Source organism: Thamnophis sirtalis, unplaced genomic scaffold, assembly GCF_051295495.1.
Source record: "Thamnophis sirtalis isolate CommonGarterSnake01/CBP01778 unplaced genomic scaffold, rThaSir2_p1.2 scaffold_6, whole genome shotgun sequence".
Classification (NCBI taxonomy): Eukaryota; Metazoa; Chordata; class Lepidosauria; order Squamata; family Natricidae; genus Thamnophis; species Thamnophis sirtalis.
Genome location: NW_028261386.1, coordinates 44,819,827 through 44,847,202, shown reverse-complemented (window position 1 = coordinate 44,847,202; position 27,376 = coordinate 44,819,827). Strand labels below are relative to the sequence as shown.

Here is a 27,376-nt window from a genome sequence, read left to right as displayed (position 1 = left end):
GTTAATGGGTGGCACTAAATGCATTCTTAAAATGTTTCTATTATTGACATTAGAAAGTCACAGACCTTTGAAAACCAAGTAAACTAAGGGAGCAAAACTGGCTTACTAAGTTTTGGAGTAAATAATATCTCTACTAAAACATCCCTTTTAAGTTCCTTATGCCTATTTGAGCTGATTGGATGGAAATCATTATTATTCTGAATGCAAAATAGGATGCCAACCCTGACCATTGTTCAGAGTTCTAGTTATTTAAATGTATGTCAGTTACCTAAATCAGAGAGAACATCATTTTTAAATCCTTCTATAAATCATTATCAATGAAAGAAAGAAGTTAATATTTCTTTCTTACTTCAATTTACAGCTTTCAGGAAAGATTACCCTGACAGATGGAATCAATGTAAAAATGTAAAAACAAAACATTCACTGCTTTACCTGTAATTCTACCTTAGTCCATATATTTTGTAATTGTCAATCGCTAAGATGTGTGATAAGCTGATTTTAGTAACAGCTGGAGAGCAACGAGATTACCTGAGAGATCCTTCAAGCAACAAAGTGCGGAGAGAAGTCTATAAAAACCTTATAAAGGAGATAAAAAAGACTGACACTACAATTGGCAAGAGAGATAAGACAGTTTTGTTACTGGAAAGATACAGGTTGACAATGAAAGTTGATAATAAAAATTAGTTGATTTTGGTGATCAATAAGTAGGAATTTAATAACTCCTAGATTGTTTTAGATTGTTATTAAATGTTTATTCATTAACAAATAATTAACTATAATAACAATAATGAAATGATAATGGATACAGCTTAATGATATACACATGTATTGACAAACTAGTAAAAGAAATTTGGATATAAATTGCAAATTGCGACCTGGGAAAAAGACCTGGAAATCTTATTAACAAATTTTTATTTAGATCTTGTCATAAAGGTGTAAGGTTTTTTTGGGGGGGAGGGTCTGATGAGAGGAGATGGAACATAAATAGTAAACGATTTTTAGCCAATTATAATAACAACAAGGAAATGTCAATGGACATTGTTTAATGATATACACATGCTATGGTATTGGCAAAAGTAACTTGGATATAAATTCTAAACAGTGAGTTGGGGGAAAAGGGGGGGGAAGGTTTAGAAACTTTATTAATTGACTTTTACTTAAAAATGTCATAAAGGTGTAATGTTATTGGAGGATTTTTTTGAAATAGCTAATGAATGCCATTATGTGGTTGTGTCTTTAAGTATGAATGATTTGAGGTAAAAGCATGTTCAAATAATTGTAGTCAAATGAGAATTGTGGTACATTGATAGTAAGATATACAAAGATTTTTTATTTAAAGTGTATAATCTAATATGAACTATAAGTAATGACTGTGAAAGAAATGCACGAAAGTTATCTGTAACCAACCGACACACTTTCTACAAGATGTAATGAAGGATGATTCCTTTTTTGTGTTTTTGTTCAATTAAAATAAAAAAAACTTTTAAAAAAATGACAGACGTAGAGGCAACAGTCTAAACATTGGAATTTATGCATATTCTTTCATCTGAATTTTGTAAGTTTGTTGGGCAAGGTTTCAGTATTCTCTTTCAGATGTGGAAATCTCTCAATCTTTCAATTCTCTGAAATCTCTTAATTCTTCCTCGCCCCGTTGGATGTTCATACTGTAGCAGCCTTGTTATATTCTGATTTACATTTAGTGGGGACATACTGTGGTTTAAGAAAAGAAACAAAAAAGAGCTGATTGACTAGAACAGGGGTGTCAAACTCAAGGCCTACAGGCCAGATCTGGCCAGTGGGATGCTTAAATCTGACCCATGGGGCCAGCCTGGAAATAGCAAAGGACTGGCCTGCAGTGCCTCTGGCAGCCAAAACGCATCCCATTTTCAGCCTGGACAGCCTCCTGTAGCACCCTGCTGGTCAAAATGGTTCATGGGGGGGCCTTTATGTGGCCTTCATGCCCAGTTTTGATCAGCAGGGTGCTGCAGGAGGTGTCTGTCCTCTCTCCCCCTCCCCCCCTCGGCCGGCCCGTGAAGAGCTATAATGCTGATCTGGCCCTCAAAGAAATCCAGTTTGACATCCCTGGACTAGAAGGAGAAAAACAGGAGTGCCTCGATAACACTTCAGTATGTGTGTTTTCTGTTCTTCTCTTGAATATTTGCAATTTATTTGATCAGTTTTAATGAAAACATTGGCTTTATTAGCTTATTTAATAGCACATAGGACTCAACACACTATGCACTCTTAAAGATAGCATTGTGTTGGCACACCCAAAGACTTTGCTAAGATATCCATTACAATGGAAAGTAGCTCCCTTCTTCAGTAGAAGACTGTTTAAGAGTGATAAAATGAAGACACTCAGAGAAAGGTATGTTACAGATTTGATTTCTATTTCTAATTTTGGGACTAAGGTGAATTAATCTTGTTCTGTATGCTGGAAGTATCTTTGTTTCATTTAATCAGGGAGACATGAGTTATATGTTGGTGATTTTAATCTTTGTATGCTGCCCAGAGTCACTGCTGTGAAATGGATGATTCTGTAAATAAGTTTTAAAAATTAATAAATTATAGCAACCAAAACATAAAGGGAATACCATTTAATTGTGGCTAGGAATGCAAGGGAAGAATTTTAATGGCAGCTGCATTATGGTAGGTGTGTAAATTCCAGGAAATGAAAGAATCAAAACTAGTATGTGCTGTAACCCATTTTAGCATCCTGTTGCATAAGCACAAGGCAACTGAAGGAACCTTAACCTGTTTTAACCCAAATGTCCTCATTGCTGCAATGTTTAATGCTCCTGATCACTTCAATTTTTTGTGGACTTCATATTTCTGGTTCTTTAGGTATAAAGGAATATGATGGAAAACCTAATAGGCCTTGGGGACACAGAGGAGGCAGCAAGTAAGTTAAGGGAGGAAACAAGGTCATTCTGATGAAATAAACTATAACTCATGCAACCTTATGATTTTAATAAAATGTATCAATCTGTAAAGATGCTCTCAGATTGCTCCTGGCTTCTGAGTCTAGGGGAGTAAGGGAAGTGCATGAAAAAAACTTTGAATAACTCTAAATTCATTATACCTGGCAGAAATTATGCAGTATACAGGGAGTCCTCATCTTACGATCACAATTGAGCCCCAAATTTCTGTTGTTAAGTGAGACATTTGTTAAGTGAATTTTGCCCCATTTAATGATCTTTCTTTTAAGTGAATTCCTGCAGTTCATAAGTTAGTCACACCGGTTTTTAAGTGAGTCTGGCTTTCTTATTGATTTTGTTTGTCAGAAGGTCGCAAAAGGGGATCATATGACTCCAGAAATGGTCATAAATATGAAGTAGTTGCCAAACATCTGAATTTTGATCACATGATCATGACGATGCTGGAAAGGTTGTAACTGAAAAACAGTCATGTCACTTTTTTCAGTGCTGTTGTAACTTTGAATAATCACTAAATGAACTATTGTAAATTGAAGACTACCTGTAATTGGTTTGGTAGGCTTTCAAGATTCAGTTACTTATTAGCAATAAAGATCTTTCCAGAATCCTAAATGGTTCTTGTTTTCTGAGATTGCCACCTCACAGTAAACAATGCAAACATGCCCATTATTCAGAAATGCCTTTTCTATTTCATATTTATTTTCAGATTTCTGTTTGAATGTAGGATTTAAGGTTTCCTCATAGCTTAAAAAAGAAATCAGGTGGTGCACCATCTTGAAAGCTGCTAACACACCTTTTCAGAGTCAATTAATCATTTTATAGCTTATTTTCAGATTATGCCCCTCAATACATTTATTTCTTTTAATTCTTTAGTTCCTACTTCTACTCACAGTTTTTCATGTAAAACATCTTTCATTTTGCTCATATTCCGAACCAGATAAAGTAACAGTATGGATTATTGATCTGCAAATTGTTTTTCCTACTCAATCTTGCTAGTCAATTCATTTTACGTTAGCTAGGACCTTTCATTTTATTCTGGCATCACTCTAAGGATATCCATGCATAGCAAATATGGATCTATTCTCACACAGCTGCTTAGCAGATTGGGGTCAATTCCAATGTTTTATTCAGAAGTGGGATAAGTGTATGGATTTATGGATCTCAAAATACTAATTAGTGTCAGCCATTTTTTTCTGCATTATGAACTGCATGGGTAAGTCAACGTTCTGCATGGAAAGATTTAGACTTGGAAACCATGTACATTTCACTATTTGTCCATATTTTTTTAGATTTATGCATAAAGGTTGCATCCCATAGGCTTAATGGTGAGTTTGTATGCCTGTAACTTGTTTCATGAATGCTCGTAACACCAGTGTGAAACTTAGCTCAACCCATGCCCTCCAAATGAAGCATAATCTCACCTCTGGATCTTCCATCGCTTTTCTGGGGTTTCAAGAGCAGAGGAAACAACATACTCATGATGAATTCAGTACTATACACTCGTCACAGACAAGTGACGAGCCAAGGCCTTCTCTGCAGTACTCCCCCAGATCTCCTTTCCTTTAATTTTCCTGAGAAAAAAGAAGAGAAGAGCTCCTTCTCTGAATTATACCTCTATATTGAAATTTTAGAAATGAGAGAGCAATTGCATATTTTTTTCCCAGACCAATATGAGCGTAATATTTCCTTGACCTCAACTCCCATAATGGTTTCAATTGTTCAGGGTCCTGATGTAAGTACGCTAATACCTTTTTCTTCCTAACAGCACTCCTTTTACCAAATGTTCTCTATTTACTTGGTTGTTCAGATCCTTATCTAGAAGAGTTATTTTATATCAATATAAAAGCAATCCAGGGTAAGTATATGGAATTAGCTAGAATTGAAGTCTATCTTGTTCAAGCATCTTATAAATGAAATTATACAGGTAAGCCAGAGGTGGTATTCAGCAGGTTCTGACCAGTTTGGGAGAACCGGTAGTGGAAATTATACCACTTCTGACTGCCCCTGCCCCTATCTCTATTCTCTGCCTCTCGAGTCCCAGCTGATCGGGAGGAAATGGGGATTTTACAGTATCCTTTCTCTGGAGTGGGGAGGGAATGAAGATTTTATAATATCCTTACCCTGCCAAGCCCACCAAGCCACACCCACAGAACTGGTAGTAAAAAAATTTGAATCCCACCACTGAGGTAAGCATAATAAAATTGCAAGACAAACATACAAAGAAATGTAAGATAAATTTAACTCAGAGAAATATAGTCTAACAATAGAATTATTCCTGTGACTGATTGTAATGGCAAGGATTTTTAAAAAATAAACTTTGCCCGGTATTGACAAATAGGGCGTTCAAAAGATGGCAGGAGCCAATTTAGCAGAAGCAGCTGGCTTCCACCTGTAGCCCCTTTGTAAATAAATTGGAAATTGGAAAACAAAAGCATGGGGAAGTATTTCATTGGAAAAAAGTGATAGCTTTTAGACTTTTGGAAGAAGAAATGGCAGAACTGAGATAGCTTCACAAAAAGTGGTACCAACAACCATAGTGAAGAACAAAGAACCAGTGAGTAGATTGATCTTCAGAATCTCTCTGGATAAGGAGAGAACGGGAAATCACTCAAATCCACTCCAAACAATTGCTTCTCATGAGACCACAAAATAGTGGTTGGTGGTGAGTTTTGAGTTTTAAGATGATAGGAATAAATTATCTTGCTTGCAACCACAGTCAATGCCCTTCAAAGGATAACACGCTTGCAAACTTCCTTTTCTAATCATGTTTGGAAATTGCTTTTTAACTACTTTTAAGCTATTAGAGATCTTTGGATTGACAAATCTGAAAATGCTAGGTGGATTGGTCTCCAATCCTTAATGAAAGAAAAATTTAGTTATAACCATAAGAATTTTTTTATGAAATAAAACAATAAAAAGCTAAATAAGACTTTGATAGAAATATACAAACAGATTACTGTAAAATTCCAAAATTTTATTTTGGAATAAAATTTTGGAATTAGTTGTAAAGAATCCTTCTGATGGAAAATAAATTTGTTTGGACTTTTACAAAGCAAAATAAAGATAAGCAATTTTATAAATTGGACACTGTAGAGAACTAAAGAATTTAGTTAAAGAAGAAACATACACAAGCCTTAATCCTGATATTTTTTTCCCCAATGAGAGTGTTTTTAGGGTATTCTAAGGGCTAGGTGCAGTATTTGCTTAAATGGAAACACTCATAGATGGTGTTGGTATGCTTCATGCCATGTAAGTATGACTCAGTGAATTATTTACAAAACACATTGTTAAGAAGTAGTTTTAAAGTGCCAGATCTGGAACAACTCTAGCCTATTTTGTTTTGCTATTCTTCTGGATGTTTTAACTATTTTTCTTTACATCCAGAGTCACTGGCTAAATATGAAAGATTATCAAGCTGATATAAATTGGCAGTTTCCTCTCTGTGAATGGTAACAGTGCTATGGTTTACTCCATGATCACTGTAATTTGCTTAACAACTATGGCAAAAAAGGTCCTAAAATTGGGCATGACTTACTTAACAACTGTTTTGCTTAACAATGTAAATTATGTCCCAATTATGATCATAAGTTGAGGATTACCTGAATTATCATTTGAGCAATGCTCTTTCTCATGGTGCCTGCAACTCCTAGAGCAGCAAACATCTGCACATCCCAATTGCAAAAAAAAGTAAAATTTTAAGCAGTTCTTACTTTTGTGCCCAGAACATGTTGCATGCATTGTGTAGCTGCTTGCAAAACAGGACTTGATATTAGCTGCAAATCTGCCTAGCCACCATTTCTCATTGCGTTTAAAAGTATTGGAGAAAAAGTAGCATATCAGCAATTTTGAAAGTAAGCATTTTCTTCAGTAGTTTTTATTTCAGTTGCAAGTTTTACAATGGGTTAATGTGGAGAAGGAGGAGATGCATTTTTAATCTCTGCTTACTGACACTAACATCTGGGTGTTGAAAGTTGCCTGTGGTGGAGGAACAGGAGAAAGAGCTGGTCTCAAAGCAACAAAATTTCCCTCTGCATCTATTACATATAAGAAAGGAAAAAAAGAAAACAAATGGCTAGATTCTTTACTGCAAGGGAATGTATATAAAGAGGAACAAATTATGAAAATTAGAAAAATAAACTCTAGAGAATGGTGCTTGAATGAATATAATACAATATTTATTCAGGATATAACATTGTGGAAGTGAGGCTTAGGTTACTAGCACATCTATAATCTATTGGTAACACAGTGCACATTCTGTTACTGGTGGGAGATAAAGAGCATTTCAGAACCAGGAGTTAACAATTACGATAGCCCTAAGCTATCCTTCTAACCAGCTGGAGACATACCACAAAGAGATATGCAAAAAAGTGTTGTTAAACAAGGAATGGAGATGAAAAGGTTAAATTGCTGTTAACTGTCCCTTCGTATATTGCTCCTAAAGGGGCAGAAAGCTGGTGTATGCAATGATGAATCTTCCAACATCCACAAGTAGTAGTCAGTGATCAGAGAGGTGTGAGTATGCCCCTAGCAGTCTAAAGTGACCCAAAGGAGCTGGGCAAATTCTAACCCCTGACCTCATCTTCAACAAGGTTGCCAATGAGGGGTGATAACTTGTGTTCATGGCAAAAACAGAGTTCTCAGAAGAGAGAAAGCAGTCTTTCAAAACAGCTGAAAATGACTTTAAGTTGCCTCAACTGGAAGTGAGACAAAGGCAACATTGTGAGGGCATGGCATGACACTCTTCTAGAGCATATTTGTGCTGTGATTAGGGGGTTATATAAGGAAGAGCCATGAGTGAATCCTCCATTTTCTAGAAATATTTGCAATATAACAAAAATAATTTGAACATTCATATTAATGTGTCAGTCATTGGACAATTATTATTAGAATAAATAGATTGTTTTGTTCTTCCAAGCATTAATTATTTTTAGCATTTTCCCCCCTTCCTGTGAATCATTTTCACTTCCGTCCCAGATAACAGACGACTATCTGGAAAGATAAAAATAAATAAGAGGATAACCAATGCTATTTTCCTACCACCAACACTGCATTTTATTTCATTTTTTATTTTTGAGCTTTCTATGTTATCATGTATGACTATTGCAAAGAAGTGCTAAACAATGGTTCAGATATAGGGAAAATCCAATTTAACAATTAGTTACAGCCATCTGCATATCATTTATTCATTTTTTCCTCCTGCCCTATCTTTAAAGCCTACAAGGAAAAGCTTTTATCAGTAAAAACAAACCAGGATCAAACTAAAATTAAACTCTTAGCTTGTTATTAGGCTATTTCTGGGGGAAAAGTTATTTGTATCATATAATTAGGGAATCATAATTAGCTTTAAACTGAGAGTCTTTTTCTAGGTACGAGAGAGGAGAAGAATATATATATATATATATATATATATATATATATATATATATATATATATATATATATATATATATATATATATATATATATATATATATATATATATATATATATATATATATATATATATATATATATATATATGAAACCAAGACTCAGTGTGACACTGGCTTTAGACTTATTTCCCTAAGGCTTATGGCTTTATTTTCTGTGACTTCCGTTTTATTGCAAAATTTAATAAGCCAGTCTTGCTGTTTGGGAATTTTTTTGCTTATTCTATTGAATGAGAACCTTGCTTCTGCTTCCAGATTCTATCGTTGTAATATAAGCCCTAAATGTTAGAATTCTCTACAAGTTCTTTATGTTAATATTTTTAATTCTAAAATTGATTATGCAGCTATTTTAATAAAACATGGATGCTATTCAGCTCTCAATGATCTAATCTACTCTAATGATTATGATTTAATTGGCCTTTATCTAATTTCTAGAATTTGGAAATAACAATAATAATTATCATTCATTTATAGGCTAAATAAAAAAAATATCAAAAGGCAATTGTTTCTAAATATAGTTGCAGTTCCTAAAATAGGAACAAAGATCCTTGAAAATTATTTCACGTTGAAATAACAGTTTTCTACTTCACCCTGAGATTCAGATATCAGGTCACAGAGTTTATAATATGGATAGAAATAAGATACATTTTGTAATTCTCTTATTTTAATCTCTTAATGTACTCAGCAAATGTGAATATAGGTAAAGGTAAAGGTTCGCCTTGCACATATGTGCTAATCGTCCCCAACTCCAGGGCGTGGTGCTCATCTCCGTTTCAAAGCCGAAGAGCCAGTGCTGTCCGAAGACATCTCTGTGGTCATGCGGCCGGCATGACTAAACACCAATGGCGCATGGAATGCTGTTACCGTCCCACCAAAGGTGGTCCCTATTTTTCTACTTGAATTTTTACATGCTTGCAAGCTGCTAGGTTGGCAGAAGCTGGGACAAGTAATGGGAGCTCACTCTGTTATGCGGCACTAGGGATTTGAACCGCCGAACTGCCAACCTTTATGATCGACAAGCTAAGCATCTTAGCCACTGAGCTACATGTCACACTATGTGAATATAAGCACATATTAACCCATCATTTAATATATTTAATTGAATAGGCTGTTGCACACGATGCTTATAAGATCCAGAAATTTGACTCTTGACTAATATATTTTATGTACAATTTTCTTTTAAGTTGCAACTAGCTGTCTACATTTGGAAACTGGGTAGTCATTTAAATAAAACCTGACTTTGCATGAATCTTATTAATGTATTGGTAGAATAAAATATAAATATGCAAAATATGAAATGAAAAAAAAAACTAAAATTAGTAAGGGCATGCCTGGCTGAAGTAGTGTTTCAATTTATGGTGGAACCACCACTTTGGGACTTTGCTCTGCATAGGGGAATGAACGCTTTGTTCAATCAATGTGAATGCCAGAATGCACCAGGGATGTCAAAGTTACGTCATCCAAGCGGTGTCACATGACGTATTGGGACCTTCCTTGCCTTTGCTAAACCAGGTGTAGGTGTGGCCAGTACATGATGCATCTGGCCTGTGGGTTGGGAGCTTGACATCTCTGATATAGAGCATTTATCATTTTTTTACAATTTAAAACTATGCTAATTGAATCTAAATCACAGGCGTCAAGCTTGCTGTGTCATGTTGCCGTCATGTGACATTTTGTGATTTTTTTTCCACTTGTGGAGCTGAGGTGGGCATGGCCTGTGCATGATGAATCCGGCCCCTGGGTACCCTTTTGACACCCTTGATCTAAATCCTTTTTAACTTCCCAAAACATTCCTGGCTTACATGATTATTCTATATGTGATTATTAATTTTACTAAGCCTTCTCAGACACATAGTAATGAGTTAAAACAGCAGATGTGAACTACTTATTTCAAGCGATTCAATTTGCTAGTAGAATACAATAACCTTCTTTCCTAAAAGACACTTTCAAACATTATTTCCAACAGATTGAAAAGTGTTAGATATTAGCAACTGTTATAGTGGTTTCCACCAAGGTCCTCTGTTCCGGAGGGAACAGAGATTCAATCTCATTGGTTGAAGGGTCTGACAGCTCCTTATAAAAGGGCTGCTGTCAGACTAAACCTTCGCTGGATTGTACATACTTGTTCTGTTGCCTAAGCCTGAGTGTGCCTTGACATTACCCGATCTAACAAAAAGCAAACAGTTTCAGGATGTTCTGACTGTACTTTCTTTTGTTCTGATCAGTATACTGATAGCAAAATGGCCAACTCACAAGTCCCTTTCTTTCCTAGTATAAAAGTTATTTCCTTACCATTTGAACAAAATGAGGCCTGCATAGTTATTTGCAAAGGAAGTCCACACAAAGAAAAAGAAAAGCCAATGATTTCTCCCCCACACCAAATGCAATTGTCTGCTCTAACTTTGACACAGGCAAGACTATAAGTGATGAAAAAGGAGATTTGCAAATCTGTGAAGAAACTTAAAAGGTTCAGGTAAAGCATGCAGTCACTGAACCACAGCTAAAAAGAAGGACTCTTCTGAGTGTTCCATTGAGAGCTGAGATGGCACGGTGGTTAGAGTGCATTACTTCAGGTTACTTTAGTTGACTGCTAGCTGCATTTTGACAATTCAAATCTCACTGGCTCAAGGTTGACTTAGCCTTCCATCCTTCCGAGATGGGTAAAATGAAGACCCAGATCAGAGGTGGTTTTCTGCTGGTTCGGCTCGGATCAGGCAAACCGGTAGTGGCGGTAGTGACGGTAGTGACGGTGGAAGGCTCCACCCACCCACCTGAATGCTTCTGCGCATGCACACACATGCACACAAGCAAACTGGTAGTAAAAAAAATGGAAACCCACCACTGACCCAGATTGTTGTTGGAAGCAATATGCTGACTTTCTAAACTGCTTAGAGAGGGCTGTAAAAGCACTATGAAGTAGTATATAAGTCTATTGTGATATTTCTGGGTGATGGGATGTTCTTTTTATGTGCAGGGAAAACAAAACAACACAGAAGATACAAGAGTACTTCCATACCATCCTCATCTTTCTCTGTAGTTTTCTCCTGCTGCAATAGTTCCCACCATTGGCTCTTGTTCTCCAGTGTTGCTAGTTGCTCCATCTGTCTCAAGACAGCAGTACAAAAAATTGCAGTCAACCGCTTTCTTCCTTCTTATCTTCCCTATCACGCTTGTATTTCATAGATACTTCTTTAAAAAAATAAGCTGGCTGGCTACTGTTGACCAGGTTACAAAGTTATCTTTTAGAGCAGCTGGGAAGGATGAGGATAGTGGCAAAGCACAATGATGGCTTGCTTACAAGAGGGAAATTGCTTACCCCACAGCTTCAGAGAAAATATTGAAAAACTGTCTTTTCAGTGTTTCCTTCAGAGTAAGATGTGCACCAATACTTAATTCAACTTCCCAAACTGTAGACAAAAACCACAATGTTGTAAGGACACTGAAGGAAAGAGCCAATTTCAGATCAGTATGGCTTCTACATATAGGAGGAATATCATGGGAACAAAATAGTGTAATTAGTGTGAAAATCTGTGTTTAATGTAACACTCCATTATCACTGTATCTATCTTATTCATAAAGTCTCTAAGTATATTATTAGTACAAATTAAATTAATTCTTTCAGGAATACAATGAGATATTTTGAGAGTCCCACTTTTTCAGAATTTTTCATAGCTTTATGTGATTGATATAATCAAAGGCCTTTCTGAAATCAACAAAGCATATCCAGCTAGTATTCAATGTATGACAATTGAGCTCCAAATTCCCATTACTAAGTGAGGCAGTTGTTAAATGAGTTTGCCTCATTTTATAACCTTTCTTGCCACACTTGTTAAATGAAACACTGCAGTGTTACGCTAGTTACAACATTTGTTAAGTAAGTCTAACTTTCCCATTGACTTTGCTTGTCAGAAGGTGGCAAAAAGTGATCACATATGACCTCAGGACACTGCAACTATCATAAATACCTTCCAACTGCCAAGTGCCCAAATGTGACCGTGGAGATGGCTGTAACAGTCATGTAAAAAAGGACAGCCATAAGTCAATTTTAATGCCCTTGTAACTTTGAATGGTTTCTTTTTATTCTTTGAAATAATACAAAATACTTGTAGCTCGGGTTTTAGATTTTGGCAGTGGTTTGCTCTCTGAACTTGACATTTAGTTCCTGAACATTTTGTTACCAGATTAGGCGACATCATTATCAGATTATTTTTTGTCCTATTCCTCTTCTCAAGAACTGGCTAGCCCGTCAGGCCTGGGGATAATCTTATTTTTGCCCCTCCCGAATGCTGAGTGAATGTTGTGTTTTACTGTCTAATTTACTTTCGTGCACATTTCTTTTGTATTGTCCTACACTCCCCTTCCTTTTTGATTGTAAGCCGCCCTGAGTCCCCTCAGGGAAAAGGGCGGCCTATAAATTTAATAAACAACAACAAACAACAACAGCTTATATATATGTCTTGTGTACCGATGTGGTCAGTTGGTCATGTGATTGATTGTTCGTTTGGAGCTATATTTAAATTTTTAGCAGCTGATTGGTTCTCTTGCTGACTGGTCATTCGAATGGTCTGGTTTCTTGGGTATTCATATGCTGGATCTAACTCAATGTGTTTGCTAATTATTCCTTTAGTAGAATACCAGGATTGAATAAATTCATGTGTATGGTGGGTGTTGACATGACCAATGATTTTTGTTTCTTCCCAATTGAACTGGTGTTGTGTGTTGTTTAACTGCTTGTCGTTGTTCTTGAATCCTTGTTTTCAATTGTCTTCCTGTTCTTGTCTAACTTTTAATTCTGTTTTTGAAAATAAGTAGTTATATAAAAAAGAAAGGTTATGATACAAGTATCTTTAGTGTTTTATCCTTTGCAATGTTACCTCAATATAGAAAATAACTGTAAAGGCAAAGACTCTGCAGGGCTACATTCAGTCTCTGATCTTGGAGAAAACCATAAACTTTGTAGCAATGAAATTGTTTGCATTGTCTCCTTCCAGTGTGTGTATATATATATATATGGTATTTCTCCATCTACACCCAAATCTCATTTCCAGGGGAACTTCCATCAAACACTATCTGGGCCTGACCCCACTTAGCTTTTTTTTCTATCAGCCAGGTGCTGCCACCTGGTGTGGCACAGAAAAAAAAGTAGCACTCCAGAAAGGAAAAAAAAACCAAGCTGTAACCATTCCTTTCCTAAGCACTTCATGCATTCCTTGCGCTAGGCTGGGTGAACATTGTTCAATCCCATAGACGCCATTCAATGCTTATAGCATCTTAAAAGGCTAAGGAGACAGTTTGGGATAGTGGTTAAAGCACTGGGTTGGAAAGTTGTTGTTGCAAACTGTGTAGTTGTTGCTTGATGTGATGGCCACCAAATTTAATAGGTCTCTCTGGAAACCTTTTAAAACCAGTCCAATCATAACCGCATTCAGAGTTAGTTGAACTAAGAAAATTAAATTCATATTCTTCTTGAGGCCTGAGGGGAGGACGGGGTGGGCCGCTCTTCTTCTCTCGTCTTAAAATACTTCCCCAGGAATGTCATGAGAATAACACGTAGGGCAGCTACGCATCCTGGTCTGAGCTTCCTTTGCAGGAAAGAGGCAGGATGCGAACTTCAGCAGTTTTCTTTATTTCACACCCAAGCAGGGTTAATTCCGCAGAGACGAATCCAGGGCTTTTGCGGGAGGAGGGCTGCGCTTGCCGTATCGGGTGCACGCCGGCAGCTTTCCACACGTCCTGTCCGCCCCTAGCCCCCCTTCCAGCTCCCCTTATTCCACGTCATGGTGCGGTGGCAAGACACGGAGGTGGGGGAGAGCTGTCAGTGTCACCGAGGGGAAAAGGGGAAGTTCGGGCCGGGCGCTTAAGCAGTTGCTGCAAAAGGAACGGCCGCCTCCGCTTGGCGGGGCGTGTGGAAAACCAGGGCGAAGGCTGGGCTGGGGGGGAGGGCTGGGGGGGGGAGAGAAAAGGAAACGTTCCGCTCGAAACCCGCCACCACCTTTTGCACCAGTCCCGAAAAAAATAACTCTTTCGGAGGCGGCTCCAAAGCGGGAGATTGATAGGATGTTATACATCCCGACCGAGCATCTCTTCCAATCAAAGGGGTCGCCCCGCCCTTTAGGCGGGACCTACGAAAAGCCTGAGGTAAGCCAGGCCAATAGGAAAGCGGTTTGGAGGCACGGCGGATGGTTTGTCGAGACTATCCCCAGGGGCCAATCCCGCCGGGAGGTTTGAGTGGGGCCGCCCGGTTGCCGGGGTTGTAGCCAATGAGGAAGATTCAGATAGGCGGAGCCTAGCGGCGGGTGGCTCTGGGGTTCCGTGTGGAAAGGAGTGTTAGGGGGTTCGGGTGCAAAGTTTAGTTTCAAACCGTCTGCAAAGAGCGGTGGGGTGGTTGCCGCCGCTTCTTGGAACGCGGGCTATATAGAAGGGAGACGGCGCGGCGGCAGGTCAGAGAGGCGGTTCGTCGATAGTGACGATCACGGCAACCCTTCTGGCCCGCGGGAGAGCAGAAGCCCCGGCACGGTCGGTGGTTTACTAGCCGCGCCGAGAGGGGCGATTTCACCGGCGGAGGGGGCCCTTCGGCCGGCTGACGAGTGGTGCTGCTTACCCCGCTCCTCTTCCCTCGCGGGTTTGGTTGCGGCAGCGGCGCCTTTGCTAAGCGGCTGAGTGGCTCCCCAGGCCGGCAGCATGGGCGTGGAGAGTCCGGGCGAGCGGCCGGTTGAGGCTCGGCGACGGCACGGCCGCCGGCGGGTGCGCTTGATGTGCATGCTGGCGCTGACTTTCGGCTTCTTCGTAGTGGAGGTGGTGGTGAGCCGGCTGACGTCGTCGCTGGCCATGCTCTCGGACTCCTTCCACATGCTCTCCGACGTGATGGCTCTGGTGGTGGCCCTGGTGGCCGTCCGCTTCGCCCAGCGCACCCGCGCCACCAAGAAGAACACCTTCGGCTGGGTGCGGGCCGAAGTGATGGGCGCCCTGGTCAACGCCGTCTTCCTGACCGCCCTGTGCTTCACCATCTTCCTGGAAGCCATCGAGCGCTTCACCGAGCCCCACGAGATCGAACAGCCCTTGGTGGTCATCGGCGTCGGAGCTGCCGGGCTGCTCATCAACGTCCTGGGGCTCTGCCTCTTCCATCAGCACGGCGGCGGCCATGGCCATTCGCACGGCGGGAGTGGAGGGGGAAGCCACCGGCGGAACGGCTCCCGAGGCGGCAAGGCGGAGCCGCCTCCCGGCGACCTACATAAAGAAGAGACCAACACCCTGGTGGACAATTTCAACAGCTCCAATGGAGTCAGCCTGGAGAAGCTGGGTGAGCTGAGGGTGGGGTGGGGAGGGGATGCGGAGGGGCTTCCGCCCTGATCTGATGGTGTCCAGAGGTACCTAGCCTGGAGCCTGCGGCAGAAAGGGCTCTTCTTCAGCCAGTAAAAAACCTTGGGCTTGAATTCAGTCTTGCCCGCACAAATAAAGGTGGTAAAAGGAAACATACAAACCAAGCCCTGCTGACCCAAAGTGGATTGTGTTCCCCCCTGGGGCTGATCAATGGCAAGATATTTTATCCTTTGCTGATCTCTCTTCCCTCTGAAATTGTGCCATGCTGACCCTAATTTACTGTCTTGGCAACCCACTGCCATGGTTACTGTTACCTCATCATGCCCCAGCAGACACTTTAGGGCAAATTTCTCTTTGGGAGATTGCAACTTTTTCTCTATAACGTGCTCTATTAATATCATTTGCTCACTACATTTCCTAGATCTTACGATCTTAAACACTGCTAGAGGCCTTTCCAGGATTCTTCATTGGGCCATAAAGAGAAGGCTTCTTGTACTTCATTTTATTTTAATCTGAATTAAATTCAGGTTGAATTCTGAAAACCCAGAATATGGGAAATGGTCATTAATTATTCAAGAACAAAACTGTTCATGGACCCCACTTTCACTAAAACAGAAAAATAAATACTGGGAAAGGTTTTAGATAGCTTTGTTGTTGTGAATTTAAAGTAATTAAAATTATTAATGTGCCTTGTATAGAAGAGAATTACTTCAGAGTTCCTCTTTTCTTGCACTTTTCTTCCGTGTATAAACAACTAGTAGTCTTTATGTAATGTTGGTTCTAATTGGTTGATTTTTTTTACAGCAGCAAAATTTAAGATAGAACTTAATTATACTAAAAAGTGTATTATACATAGACAGCAGCTGTCATGGTAGATCTGGTATGCAGTTCTCTCTGAGCATACACAGAATATTTGTCATTCTTTACCCGATTATGTAGTCTATAGCTTTTTTTATCAACATAAAATATTGCAAAGCCATCAATGCAGGTCACCAATAAGTTTTCTGCAGCATTTATTCTGATTTTATCAGTTTCTTAAGTCTGTTGTCATTAGAGATTTAATCGTTAAATCATCTACTTTTTGGGACAAAATTATATGGATTGTTATTTGAGAGCAAGTGTGTGTGCTTGCTCTTAATTTCTACTCCACCCTCTGCCATGGAAGTTAATTGGATGGCTTTAGGGATGTTGCTGTCCTCTTAGGCTAACATATTTCACAGAATGGGTTTTGGGAAAAATAGGAAATGCAAGTACTGTGTATGCCACTTTTCTCTTCTAAATGAAAGGCAGAATATAAATATAATAAAATAAACGCAGAATTGTTCCTTTAAGGGCTAGGCTACATTGAAGATGAGGAACTTATTTCCTGTCATGGAAATTAATTCCTCTGGTAATATTCTATAGTTTATAATTGTAATTTAGTTTAATATAGAAATGTTGATTTATTCATAATGTAATCAGAATTCTGAGATTATAATTCCTAAAGCAGATTGGTTGGTAATCTGTTCATCTCTTGGCATCAGTGTTATTTATGTAAACAACTAATTTTCTTAAAAGTTTGCATTTGGCCTTGGGATCATTGTTGGCTCATTTATGCAATAAGATCCAGTGTGATTTTGCAGCTGTACTTGCCCTCTCCCTCCCCCACTTAAAAACTAGTTCTATCTTGGGAAGATGATGGTGGAAATGCTTTTCAGAATTATGGGATTTATGGGTAACCCAGATTATTTAAACTATATTTTTCAGATGACATAAATGATCAGGCATAAACTATCCCTGGCAATAGTTCCGTTGGAATAACTCTTAGCCTGAAGATAACATTGTTATCATGGTAGTTTGTCTTCCAAACCCTATTCATGGAGTTTTGGTTCTAAGAATAAACATGTCTCCTTAAGAAGTTCCTGTAGTGGCTGTTAAAGCTTGACAGTTTTAGACACACATCTTTAGCTAGGAGCACATATGTACAGCATTCCTGGTATATTAATACATATATACTTTCTGTTTTCAGCACCCTTACACGTAACTCTTGATCTCCACCATTGGGAGTTGTAAAAATCATTATAGAGGTGGAGTCAATTTAATGAAATGTGTGTGGGAGATGATTCAAGTTCCACTGGTTACATTGCTGGAGTCATTGAGCCAATAGCATTCTTCTCATCAGCATCTACAACATAACTAGTCTTAAAACCCATTTTGTAATACAACACACAGACAAATGCTCTCTCTTCATATAATGACTGTTTTGTCCTTTTTGTTTTCCAGCATGAAAACAATTGCTTATTTTTTTGCCTGCAGAATGCTGCTATCCAAATTTAGAATGTCACTGAGAGTGGGGGCAAAAAGGCAATTTTCATTCTCTCCTGTTCAACCTGCAGTTTTATATAGTTCCTTCCCCAAGATGTGGGTTTTCTGGGGAAAAAATACTGAATGCAAATTTTTCTGTACAATAATTATGATATGTTTTGCATTTTTGTCTTACTATAGTCAGCATGTGCTGCATTTGGACAGTATTATTTGATGTGAAACAAATTAAATTTAGTCTGTTATATGATGTTCAAATAAACAACCTTTTGGGGAAGCTCAGAACTGTGAGATTTTGAGTATAGATTTTCCTCAGATGATGATGGTGCTTCATTATATTTTTTCTTTTTATTAGCTTTCTGTAATGTAAATGACCTATCTTCTTTCAGGCCCTTTTTTGTAGCAACTTCATCCTCAGTATTTTTGGTATTTTTGTGTGTGCAATATTTTTCACTTGGCAATTTTCTTTTTATTTTCATTGGCTTCAATTGTCACTTTTTAAAAATTAGGTACTGTGACTAAGGCTTGTCTGTGATGGGGCTTGAGCAGATCAAGTCCATTTCTAGCATATCCTCGGGGACTGACAAGCCAGGTTCATGAGTATATGCGATTATGCATAGTGCACATGTGAAAGTGCCTCTAGTTTATTCCTATCTATTTAATTCATAGCAGGTGGTTTTCCACCATAATCCAGCCTAACCACATGGGGGCTAGCTAGAGCGAAGAACAATGACTACTTTCTTTAATTTCCCTGCAGCTTTTTAAATTGATTTACTCCTTCTTCTCTTTCTCAACCATTGGAGCCAGCCATGGATTTCTTGCTTCTCAAAATCACTTAAAAAGCAAACATAAATAAAGTTCGGAAACTGCCAAACTTCCCTGAATAGAAAAGTTTGTCTCCCTTCCCTCCACCCCATCTTCTGGGGGACAATTCACTGGAAGTAGTGCTATGTTTTACAAGAAGAGACATTGATGAAAATCATTTTCTGGATCATTGTGAATTAGTTTAGGATACTAGTGTGATTGGAAGCAAAACCTGATACCAAAATCCAGAATATTTTGCATTCCACCTGTGAAAAGTGATGAATACCAGTTGTATCGGTCATTGCATTTAACAGTATATAGTGATGGTCAGGATATGCTAACATGCTCTTCTGATGTTTTGATTTGAACTCCCATATATTAGCATGGTTATCAGTGAGGGAGTTGGCTTTCATTTTCTTTAAACAATTCTCCTTTTGCCTGCTAATTTCCACTGCATCCTTGATATGTCAATGTGAGTATGCATTCAGGCATATATAAATTATTGTATCTGAAGGGATAGTTTTTCTGTGTATGTATGATACACACAATGAGGGTCTCATTTTTTGAAAATAAATTGATTATGCTCAAGAGAACAGATTTTTGAAAATAGCAAATTTCTCAGCTGTTTCTCCAAAACTTTCAGTGTATGCCTACATATTATTTTCATTTTATTCATCTCTAACTATGATGATTAGAATTTTGCCTCAATTAGTTTAATAAATCTAGGAAAGCTAATGAGTGCTTAAGCAAAGAGATTGGCTGTGAATCATAAAGCAGTCTTTCCCAGTGTGAAATTCTTCAGAATTTATAGCCAACTCCCTTAATTATTAAGACAGTTGACAATGTAGCTGGGGATTATAGTATCCTAAAAGCACTAGATTGGTGATTGTTCCTTCCAAGCTTTGGTCTGAAGCTAATGTCAGGACTCAGAGGAGAACCATTTGTCCAACTTAAAAAGGAATGCACCACAGTCCTGCATAACATTCTATTCTAGTTTACCACTTAAAATTTGAATGTTTTGAAAGGAGAGGAGATTAATTTGGTTACTTGCTAAAACATTAACATTGGGCCTTCTGTTACATGGTGTAAATAGGTCCATGTTATGAAAAAGTTGAAGCTCCCTGTTCTAGAATCCTGAAGAGATCATTAATGTCATCAGAAGGCAGACATGATACTTTAAATACTTCTGAATCCAGATTTCTGCTAAGAAAACTACTATATTTAATTGATCTCCTTCACTGACTACATTAATATAATGTTGCTAACTCAATCACAGATTTCATATTTGCATAACAATATTGCTCTTGTCTTTGCAGGTGATGTAGTAAAAGACAGCCAAATGGAACTGCAACCAAATGGAAATATTAGCAGTAACACCTCTATAGACATGGAGATGGACGAAGACACCAGTGCTCAGCTCAATATGCGTGGAGTGTTCCTTCATGTTCTCGGAGATGCCTTGGGTTCAGTTATTGTAGTAGTGAATGCCATAATATTTTACTCTTATTGGACTCCATGCCCGGAGGTTGGGGATTGCATCAATGTTTGTGTTAATGACCCCTGTACAAACTTCACTCAGCTTTCTCCACTGGAACGAGACCAAATCCCTGTAGCTGGTCCTTGTTGGGTTCTATATTTAGATCCTTCACTTTGTCTGATCATGGTTTGCATTCTACTCTATACTACTTATCCTCTGCTTAAAGAATCTGCTCTTATTCTTTTGCAAACTGTTCCTAAGCAAATTGATATTCGCTCTTTAAATGAGAAACTCCGTAAACTGGAAGATGTAGAAGCTGTCCATGAATTGCATATTTGGCAGCTGGCAGGAAGCAGGATAATTGGCACTGCTCATATAAAATGTAGGGATCCAGAATCCTACATGAAAGTGGCAAAAGATATTAAGGAGATTTTTCATGATGAAGGGATACATGCAACAACCATTCAGCCTGAATTTGCCATTGTAAGCTCTGAAGAAAGTGTGACTAAATGTGAATTTCCCTGCAGGACCCAGTGTGCTCTGAAGCAGTGTTGTGGGACTGTGGAAAAGGCTATGGGAAAGAAGATAGAAAAGTCCCCTTCAGTTAGTATTTCTTGCTCCGAAATACTTATTGACTCTCCACATCACAGAGCCCGAAGGACTAAATCAGAATGCACACCTGCTGTAAAATTAGAAGCAGAGCCTAACCCCAACAAACAGTTTGAATCATCTTTGTAATTTCTAAAGTTATGCTGAATGAAATATGGCTTCAACTACAAATAAATTGCAAGGGAAAAAAAGACTATTATTAAAAAGAAGTTGCAAAGAAATGTAGTTATTGAAGTTCTGTCTTTGTTACCACAGTGAAATCCTGTTGAAAAGAACATGCCGTCCTGACACAACATAACGTTTGTGTTAACTTGAGGCTAAATGACACAACATTAATACAGAACCAGTTTCAACTTTATGCCTGATGAATTGAATTAAAAATTAAAATGATTCTTCAATAATCCCCTTTTCCCTGAAATTAGTTTGTATTAAGTTTCTTATTGGGATTGTTCTTTCTGCTTGTTGATTTGTGTGTGTGTGTGACCTTTTTAAAAAGTACAACTATTGGGAGAGGACACCAAACTTGACAGAATCTTTTCAAAAAGTTAACCACAACCACTTAGCAGGTGGTTACATTTCCTCTTAAATGAAAATGAATACTATTTTAAAATAAATATATTATGTAGCATTAATAATAACAATTTAAAATTTGCCCATTGACAAATATCCCATATTTGAATTGGGCCTGTGACATTAGCTTACTAAATATGAATTGGAAAATTACTTGCATTCCACCTGGACTGTAAGGTGTAAGACAAAAGTAGGTTACACTTCTTTTCTCCTTTCCTTTCTTCCTTATTATATAAATCTTCAAATTTAAACTCTATAATAGAGTTTGCTGGGACTAGAGAGCCAGAGCTGGTCTCTGTCTTAGCAGTGTTATCTGTGGTGAACTGGAATAGAGATATTGCTTCTCATAATTTTAAGTAAAAAAAGGAAAAATATAACATCAAATTCATCAGCATATATTTGCTAAAAAATTAATATATTTCTTACTTTTGTAAATATATTTATGACTTAACTGAACCATTTATTTTTGTTGTTGGATAAAATTACTTCGCTTGAACTATTCAATTCATAGTGAATTCTAGACAGCAGCCGATGGAACAAAATTGCTGCCTGCAGCACTGGTTCAGATATCATGGTACATTTTATTTGTGCACCGGGAATGAATTGCAGCAAACTTGGAGCTGGTGGGCACACCCATTGTGTCCAGCCCATCCATGAGAACTAATGATAAGTTTTTGCTTATTAGCTTCACTTTAGTGTTCTACCCAAATCCTAAACCATTATCTTAATTTATTTTCAAAATAACATTCAGGGAATTCAAAAACTCAAGCAACGGATGGAATTGTTACAAAAAAATATGATTACCGCTAGCCATAGTTTGTCAGCTTTGAAAAAGCCAAAAAGTGATTTATCAAAATAGAAGCAACTACTTTTGGATTTTCTTTTGGCCACATAAGAGAGGTAGCTAGAAGGCATGTGAGAGAAAATCTTCATTTCGATTATACAGTAGTAAATCCATTTTCTCCTACTATATTCCAGATGATTTGGACCATCTATAGTAATATGCCCAATAGTTAAGAGCAATGGGATAAATTAGTTCAAAACCTTTTGAAAGCACTAGATTGCTAGACACTATTATGAATGATTGTGATGTCTGAACAGCCTTCAGTCAGTACTCTTACCTGTGACAGTTTGCATAGTCTGACACAATTCCTGCCTAATTCAGTCTTATATTTAGAAGGTTTTAAAAGCAATTCCACAAAATACTTTGTAAAATAAAGTAGAGGAGAGTGTCACAATTCTGTTAAGTCACTTGTACCTGAATTTATAAACCTAGCTTCTTAAACATGGTTCCACTGGTTACAAGTTTTAATCTGCAAGTAGGGCTGATTGCAAATTCTCACTTGACATTAATGTCAATACCGAAGCATTTTTAGCACTATTGATATTTCCCCCCAATAGTTAAAAGATTCTAAAACAGAGAAAAGCCAACAAAGAAAGAATGCAGGTGTGGTAAGTCTTGCAGTCCTTCTTTATATTACAAAATGAAACTATTGCATAGTTAACATGGTGTGCTACATTTTACTTCTAAAATGATCAAATGTAAGGAAAACATTTGTGTTTTGTTTAAAGTCCACTTGTTAATACTCATAATTAGTTTCCATACATCATTCCAAGCATGAAATAATTGTGTGGTATAATTTTCATGTTGGTAGCCTGATTGAAAAAAAAAGTTTTGAAAATCTCATGTTTTTCTATTCTATGGATAATAAAATTCACAGAGCCAGAACTAGAAATGTGCAAGCATGTATGTATGTATGTATGAATACACAAAAAACTTATAAATTAGAAGTCTTACAGCTAAAGCTTCGTAATTTTTGAATGCTTTAGTTTGTATTCATTAAAAATTACAAGCCTCACTTTTTAACTTCTTAGCATGAACTGGCTGGTTTTATTTAGGTTAGTTTGTATACACAATGGAATATACAGTAATGAGCTGTTTCTGATTTTTATTCCTTCTTTGAAAAGAAACTGCTGCACCATCTCAGTAAAGCATGAAGTTTAGCTACTATTTTGAGATGTTAGTACGGTGATAAAATAGGAAAACATCTTACATAGTTGTCAGGTTTGATTCTCTTTAATTATACATCAGCTTTTTGTGGCAGAATATGTTGTATCATATCTATTTTCACAGGTAATGTTTCAGGAATATTAGCCAGGTCATTTCCTAGTTATATTTTAAATAAAATTGAACATCTTGAATAGCTTTAAGTACAGGATGCTTCTTTCTTTATGAATATGATCATATTGAATAATGGGGCCAATTTTGCAATTCTTTTTTTTTCCTGATTGGCATGGTATGTGGGGGGATGTTTCAATTAGAGTTACACCAGTGATAACGAACACATTCTGTTTAATATGTGTTTTTGTGATAATTATCCATTGTACAATAAATGTGAGATTGCTCTATGAGTCTATTTTACTACAATTTCACATGATTCCCCCCCTGAAATTATAGTGTGTGTGTGTGTGTGTGTGTGTGTGTGTGTGTGTGTATGTATGTATGTCTATACACACACACACACACACACACACTTAAGTGTTTGAAGGAGTGGCCTGTAAAAGAAAGAAATATGTCTTTCTAAAGCAGGACAATGTTTAAGTGTGTTACCGAAAGCTTTGCCGAATGCTTCAAAACTACTTGAAAGAACTACCGCTCCAAATCTCTTTGTTAAAGTTTGCCTTTCTGTTAGCCATGAGCACTGGACAAACTTTTGCTGTATATAAAGCAGGAGTCTGTTTTGGAGAGAAGCAAGTACTGAGTACATTGAGTTAGTGGGAAACTGAGGATAAATGCACTTTTTGATACTTTTCCTTGAAGGGGGAAATCATTTTAACTTTGCATCTCCTTTTTTGATTTTTTAAAAGTTTTATCAAACATTTATTGCATATGTAAGGGTATTAAGTAGAATATTTAAATATGCTGCTTTAATTTCCCAACAGCATCAATGTAGCATTTTTGGGATTCTGGATTATGTTTACAGAACAATTATCCAATATTATAATGTAGATTGTTTCTCTCTTTCACTATCTCATTGCCTCTTAGTGGATTGAACGCTACTAATACTTCATGTGCCTGAAATAAGGTATTTGATCATATTCTCATTTTTCTATGTTAAACCAATTGTAGCCTTACTGATACTGGGAGCTTTCATTCATTTGTATGAACTTGGGTTACATCATTAAATTGATCATGTGAAGACTACTTCCATGTTTTAGAAATATGTGAGCCTTATTTTTTTCTCTCTGCTTGCTAAATTTATATATTAAAATGTTCTGGAGCATAGCCTCCAAATCCACATGCTCTGCTGTAGGGAGGGAGACAACCTTTTGCACTCCAGGGGTTGTGTTTGAAATCATTGTTTGGGAGATCAAGATGGGATATCTGTATTGATTACAGTACTATTGATAACAATGAGCTTCTGTTAAACCAATCGTGCTGTGGCGTTTCTTTGCATATAAACTAAAGATTGAGAAGGAAATAAATGTTGTTAAATAACTGATAACTGGCACAGTCCTTTGTCTTCCTCTCCCCTTTAACATCTCTCTCACTTGCTAAAATTCCTTTGGTGGGATTAACATTAGCTATTTAAATGGAGGTTTGGCTAAATGCAGAATCGGTATGAGTGTGTACACAAGGCTTTATTTTATCTTAACATCTCAAGCACCAATCCAGCTGGAAGGAGAATGTTTGTCAAGTTTTTTAGTCCCAACTAATCTAAAGCCGTGGAATTTCCTGATTGTCTTCTGTCCAAATATCTAGGTTCAACTCTGCTTTCATAATTTTGAATGTCAAGACACAAATGATCATTCAAGCCCAGCTGCATGCTTAGATCCATAGATCTGACTAATCAATAGACTATTGCATTGGACAAGTCGGTGTACAAAATGTAATCAGAAATGTAGTCACCTTTACAGTACCTGGAGTCTAGGCAGATGTCAGAATCTAGCTGATGATGGTAGATCCAAAACATTAAGCAGTATTGGGTTGAGTTAGTACTTGGGATGTCACCAAGAAAATTTAAGATTATAGATTAGGCTGTGAAATAAAGGAGAAATAAACCTCAGAAGATACCATGTCAAATTCCTTCCGTATCATTTCAAAGAAATATATGTGGTGACTTAGCACCTGTTTAGACCTGAAGGAGGCCTTATTTTTAACACTCGGGAAAACAAATATAAATGGTTTACTTTGCAATTCCATTATGTGTCATCAAGTCAGTATTATTAGCATCTGCGTAGAGAGATTTTCTCCAGGTTGATTTTAGTTTGCAATAGATTATAAATTTTGACTAACTTGAAAAGATGTGTCTGAGTTTATTTTCTTCATCAGTTTTCCTGCCATTCCTTTTTGTGTGTGTGTGTGTCACACCTTTCAGTTTAGCATGCGGGCTAGGATTATCTTGATTTTTCAGATGCTCTGGGAGTTGAAGAATGAAAACCAGAGCTTATATTAATTAACTGAATAATGCATCTCTAAATCATTTTGAAACTTTACTATCCATTTGTTAGATATTTCCAAATTTTAGTATACGAAACCAATGTTTTCCATAATTCTGTAAAACTCCAACAAAGAGTTTTTGTCTTCGTTTAGGATGGTATTTTTGACCACCTAAATCATGGGTGTCAAATTCCCAGCCTGTGGGCTGGGTGCGTCGTGCTCACCACTGCCCCTTTAGTGGGAGGGGGGGGGGAGTCACAATACGTCATGTGACGACATGAGTTTGACACCAGTTCTAGATCTAAAGATGTGATCAGAAGCAAACACAATATTTCGAATGGGGATGTCCCAAAGATTTATGAAACAGCTCTACAATATCAGCCATCCCATCCTCAACACTAAATTTCCTGTGTGTATTAATTGCTGATCTGGGAGGTGCATTTGTTTTTAGAGATTCTAAATGCAAATGTAATGTTTATTTGCAACCAGGTATACTTATTTTGAATTTCAATTGCACAATCATGTTTTTTTTAATACAGTTATAATAATATTGTAGATGCAATACTGTGTTGAGTCCTGGGATTTTGAAAGTACACCCAATGCTAAAGAAAGCAGTAAACAAGTAGGTGCTAATACTTTATTAGAAACTGGGTGCGTCTTCCCTGAAAAAAAAATCTGAAGGGATTTGTGAACTTAATGCCACCAAAGCTGCAGAATAAGATATATTTTAAATAACACCAGGAGGAAGCAAACACTTTAAATAGAAGCTTAAAACAGATTGAAGTGGTTATGTATGAATAATATATTAATACTATGTTAAAGGATTGAAAGAGCCAGGCATAAAACTAGAAACCTGGAGACTGAATCCTAGTCCTGCTTTAGGCATAAAGCCAACTTGGTGACCTAGGGCCAATCACTCTGTTCAGGCAGTCGAGTTGACTCCAAGGTAACCCCCACCTTGCAAAAGATGTTGTAATTGACTAGTAGAGCTGAAATGAAGTTACAATGGATGGGTAAGGAATTATTTGGCCAAATGAACCAGCCTGTATTCTAGGCTCATTCAAACAATAACATTGATTGATTGATTTAACCAACTTATATAGCTGCCTACCTCAATGACTATGGGTGGTGGACAATGATTAAAAACATGCATACACCAAAATGAAAATACACCCCTGCCCCAAAACCCCTAACAATCATCAGCATAGCCAGGAGATGAGTGACTTCATATACTTGGGGCTTCAGGCTGGGGCACATTATTTGCTATATATTGATGAGCAGTTTGTTTCTGGGCTGTATTTCAGAAATTGCATTTAAACTGAATATGGCCCAAGTCCAGTTACTGTGAGGAAAGATAGATTTTTGGCTGACACTTAGAATAGCATTAAAAAAAATCACTCTTGGGATAGATTCCCCCCCCCCCCCCGCACAATGTTAAAACTTGAGTCTTTCTTAGAAACTAGTCCTGGAATTAAATGAAAGGAATTTT

The 27,376-nt window shown here is 37.6% G+C and overlaps 1 protein-coding gene across 1 annotated transcript; it reads left to right on the top strand.

The window, feature by feature from the left end:
* Positions 1 to 14,720: 14,720 nt before the first annotated feature.
* Positions 14,721 to 21,277, top strand: SLC30A1 (solute carrier family 30 member 1). The gene is made up of 2 exons (XM_014058483.2): positions 14,721 to 15,665; positions 20,107 to 21,277. The coding sequence occupies exons 1-2, from the start codon at positions 15,047 to 15,049 to the stop codon at positions 21,003 to 21,005; spliced, it is 1,518 nt and encodes a 505-aa protein (XP_013913958.1). The 5' UTR covers positions 14,721 to 15,046; the 3' UTR covers positions 21,006 to 21,277.
* Positions 21,278 to 27,376: the final 6,099 nt, after the last annotated feature.

Excerpts from the sequence above, each read along its gene's own strand:
- SLC30A1 (XM_014058483.2), top strand. The coding sequence starts at position 15,047 with ATGGGCGTGGAGAGTCCGGGCGAGCGGCCGGTTGAGGCTCGGCGACGG. Across the intron at positions 15,666-20,106 it reads AGTCAGCCTGGAGAAGCTGG|GTGATGTAGTAAAAGACAGC; the intron begins GTGAGCTGAGGG and ends TTGTCTTTGCAG.